Source organism: Bombina bombina, chromosome 8 (assembly GCF_027579735.1).
Source record: "Bombina bombina isolate aBomBom1 chromosome 8, aBomBom1.pri, whole genome shotgun sequence".
NCBI classification, from domain to species: domain Eukaryota; kingdom Metazoa; phylum Chordata; class Amphibia; order Anura; family Bombinatoridae; genus Bombina; species Bombina bombina.
Window position 1 is genome coordinate 35874645 of NC_069506.1, and position 4094 is coordinate 35878738.

At 38.8% G+C, this 4094-nt stretch overlaps 1 protein-coding gene across 2 annotated transcripts in view; it reads right to left on the reverse strand.

Annotated features, from left to right (window-relative positions):
- Window positions 1-905: 905 nt before the first annotated feature.
- CAPZB (capping actin protein of muscle Z-line subunit beta) overlaps window positions 906-4094 on the reverse strand; it is a 116780-nt gene continuing 113591 nt past the window's right edge. For both annotated transcript variants that reach the window (XM_053690297.1, XM_053690296.1), the window contains one exon: window positions 906-1615. In XM_053690297.1, coding sequence (XP_053546272.1) covers window positions 1528-1615 — 88 coding nt within the window. In that variant the 3' untranslated portion in view covers window positions 906-1527. The remainder of the gene's footprint in view (window positions 1616-4094) is intronic.

Consider the following 4094-nt stretch of genomic DNA (forward strand, 5'->3'; position numbering starts at 1 on the left):
TATAAGAGACTCTCTCGAACTTCTGACAATGCCTTTCGTCAAAGGAGGTTGGCAGAGAAAAGAATGACTGGAGAATGAAGGAAGTGGGGGAGGTATTTAAGCCTTTGGCTGGGGTGTCTTTGACTCCTCCTGGTGGCCAGGTTCTGTATTTCCAAAAAGCAATGAATGCAGATGTGGACTCTTCCCGCTTAAGAAGAAAAAGTAAATTTAAAGAACATGCCCTATCTGAATCATGAAAGTTTATTTTGGACTAGACTGTCCCTTTAAGCCCTACACTATTAATTGCTAGACACATAGTAAAACTCAGCTCCAGAGCAGCAAACCACTACTGGGAGCTAGCTGATCGCATCTGGTGAGACAGTTTCAAGAGACATGTGCAGCCACCAAGCAGCAGCTAGCTCCCAGGAGTGCACTACTGCTCCTGTGCGGTTAAACAAAGGATACCACAAGAAGTGAGGCAGGTGCACTCTCACAAACAGTTCATTTAAATGCCAGAGGTCTAGAGTAGGGTTTAAGATATAGCAAGCAGTAAACAGCACTCTCTGGTCTTGAAAATCAATAGATTTATTTAGTGACGTTTCGGGGAATACACCCCTTCATCTGATGAAGGGGTGTATTCACTGAAACGTCACTAAATAAATCTATTGTTTTTCAAGACCAGAGAGTACTGTTTACAGCTTGCTAATTTATATATATATATATATATATATATCTCTATATCTCTCTTAAGTGCTGAAGTAGGTCTCCATCATGGGTGGGTTTTTAATTTTCCCCAATTAAGGAAAGGCTGCTATGTACACTAATCCGTAAGAAACTAGCTTTTTACTTTAAGAATGAATGTGTCTCAAAGCTTTTTCAACTTCAGTAGCAACAGTTCCCATCCATACACTAAGCAAACAATCTGGTCCAGGTATTTAGAATCATTTTATTGTTAGTACAGGAAGGCTTGTATAGAAGACTTAAAGCTTTACAAAATATATATATATAACAAAACAAAAAAAAAAATACCCTAAGCATTCCCCAGGAAACCACCAGGAGAACAGTAAAGACGAACAAGGAGACGAAGACATAGAAGCCAAGTATCATGTCTTTTTCTTACACCCTCCAGTTCAAAGCTAATTAGATGTCCTTTCCAATTCCATTAGAGGTCGCCCATGCAGAATCAGAAGAATGGCAGACAAACTGTGCAGATCCCAATGGCACGGAAGGAGTTAATCATAATATACAGTACAGAGTAACATGGGGAATGGAGAAAATTTGGGGAGGGTATGATTAGCACAAAAAGTGAGGCTAGTTTAGGAACAGGAGTCGTGTGGGGGGGGGGGGGGGGGAGTAAAGGAACCCCAAAGACTGTAAAAGATTCATACAGCTTTATTTAATAGGATTAAACCGCATTGAATGGCTATGAAAGGTAATGCAGACTGACTTAACAACAAACAAAAAATGGGAGAGGGTCCATGATGAACAGGGATGGGGCGAGACTTCGTAAGAAATGAAAAGGTGTGCAGGTGGAAGGGGGGTTGACATTTAACTCTGCTGCTTTCTCTTCAGAGCCTCCACTAAGTCATTCTTCAAAGCTTCCTGTTTTGATTTGTCTGCAAATGTCTGGACGGACCTGTAACAAGAAGGTTTAGTGAGTAGTTGAAAATGCAGCGAACCAAGGCCTTTACTCTGAGGGTGACGTATGTGACTATATAGGCCGGTCATTACTTGAGGCACATGTGTATCTTAGGAGGTTTAAAATGATTTTCAAAATATCTTAACAACTCTATTTTTATAGCGATGGTGTCTGAAAAGTCAAACACATACATAGATGGCTATACTCTCCTTGAACACCACCTTAAGAGATTTATAAGTGGAACATAACATGCTTAATAAATTATTGAATTAGCACTTACCCAGCGGGGATGGGAAACGGTGAAATCTGTGCATGAAATTGAATGCACTGCAAAACTACCATTTACATTCAGATAGCAATGTAACTAAGAGAGTAGGTCAGTGGTATAATTACTAGGCATGTGCATTTGTTATTCGTTTGTATGAACAATTGACAAATATGGCCTCAGGTAGCCGCATTCGGCTCGTTTCAGAGCAAGATTTATTCGTCTGAAGGTGCAACACACCTAATAATTATAGATATCTGATAATTATGCTCCATTTATTTCCCTTTCATATCACATGGCATATACAAAGCTTTACCCACAAAAATAACAACACGTTAACAGACGGTCCGTAAAATATAATGTGCTATATTAGCCCCAGTGCATCACCAAGCATAAATCTTGTTATATAAAGACAAAATGTGATCAAAACAATGACTGAGTCCAGCGTGAGATTAGCCATTCACTTTTGCCCAGTTTCTTCTAATTAAATTCCAGTTATGATAGGACAGGATGATAACTTCCTCTATTGCACCTGAAGCCTGCCTATAACATAGAGTCTCCCTGTAGCCTATGAAATAAATAATAAGTTGCCTACAACATACAGTCTACCTGTAGCCTATGACCTAAAATAATAGAGCTGCCTACAACATACAGTCTACCTGTAGCCTATGACCTAATAATAAGCTGCCTACAACATACAGTCTACCTGTAGCCTATGGACATAAATAATAAGCTGCTATAAAAAATACAGTCTAACCTGTAGCCTATGACCTAAATAATAAGCTGCCTACAACATTCAGTCTACCTGTAGCTTATGACCTAAATAATAAGCTGCCTACAACATACAGTCTACCTGTAGCCTATGACCTAAATAATAAGCTGCCTACAACATTCAGTCTACCTGTAGCTTATGACCTAAATAATAAGCTGCCTACAACATACAGTCTACCTGTAGCCTATGACATAAATAATAAGCTGCCTACAACATACAGTCTACCTGTAGCCTATGACATAAATAATAAGCTGCCTACAACATTCAGTCTACCTGTAGCTTATGACCTAAATAATAAGCTGCCTACAACATACAGTCTACCTGTAGCCTATGACATAAATAATAAGCTGCCTATAAAAAATACAGTCTACCTGTAGCCTATGACCTAATAATAAGCTGCCTACAACATTCAGTCTACCTGTAGCTTATGACCTAAATAATAAGCTGCCTACAACATACAGTCTACCTGTAGCCTATGACATAAATAATAAGCTGCCTACAACATACAGTCTACCTGTAGCCTTTGACATAAATAATAAGTTGCCTATAGAAAATACAGTCTACCTGTAGCCCATGACATAAATAATAAGCTGCCTACAACAAAGTCTACCTGTAGCCTATGACATAAATAATAAGCTGTCTACAACATAAAGTCTCCCTGTAGCCTATGACATAAATAATAAGCTGCCTACAACATACACAGTGTACCTGTAGCCCATGACATAAATAATAAGCTGCCTACAACATAAAGTCTCCCTGTAGCCTATGACAAATAATAAGCTGCCTACAACATACAGTCTACCTGTAGCCTATGACATAAATAATAAGCTGCCTACAACATACAGTCTACCTGTAGCCTATGACATAAATAATAAGCTGCCTACAACATACAGTCTACCTGTAGCCTATGACAAATAATAAGCTGCCTACAACATAGTCTACCTGTAGCCTATGACCTAAATAATAAGCGCCTACAACATACAGTCTACCTGTTAGCCCATGACATAAATAATAAGCTGCCTACAACATACAGTCTACCTGTAGCCCATGACATAAATAATAAGCTGCCTACAACATACAGTCTACCTGTAGCCTATGACATAAATAATAAGCTGCCTACAACATACAGTCTACCTGTAGCCTATGACATAAATAATAAGCTGCCTACAACATACAGTCTACCTGTAACCTATGACATAAATAATAAGCTGCCTACAACATACAGTCTACCTGTAACCTATGACATAAATAATAAGCTGCCTACAACATACAGTCTACCTGTAGCCTATGACATAAATAATAAGCTGCCTACAACATACAGTCTACCTGTAGCCTATGACATAAATAATAAGCTGCCTACAAAATACAGTCTACCTGTAGCCTATGACATAAATAATAAGCTGCCTACAACATACAGTCTACCTGTAGCCTATGACATA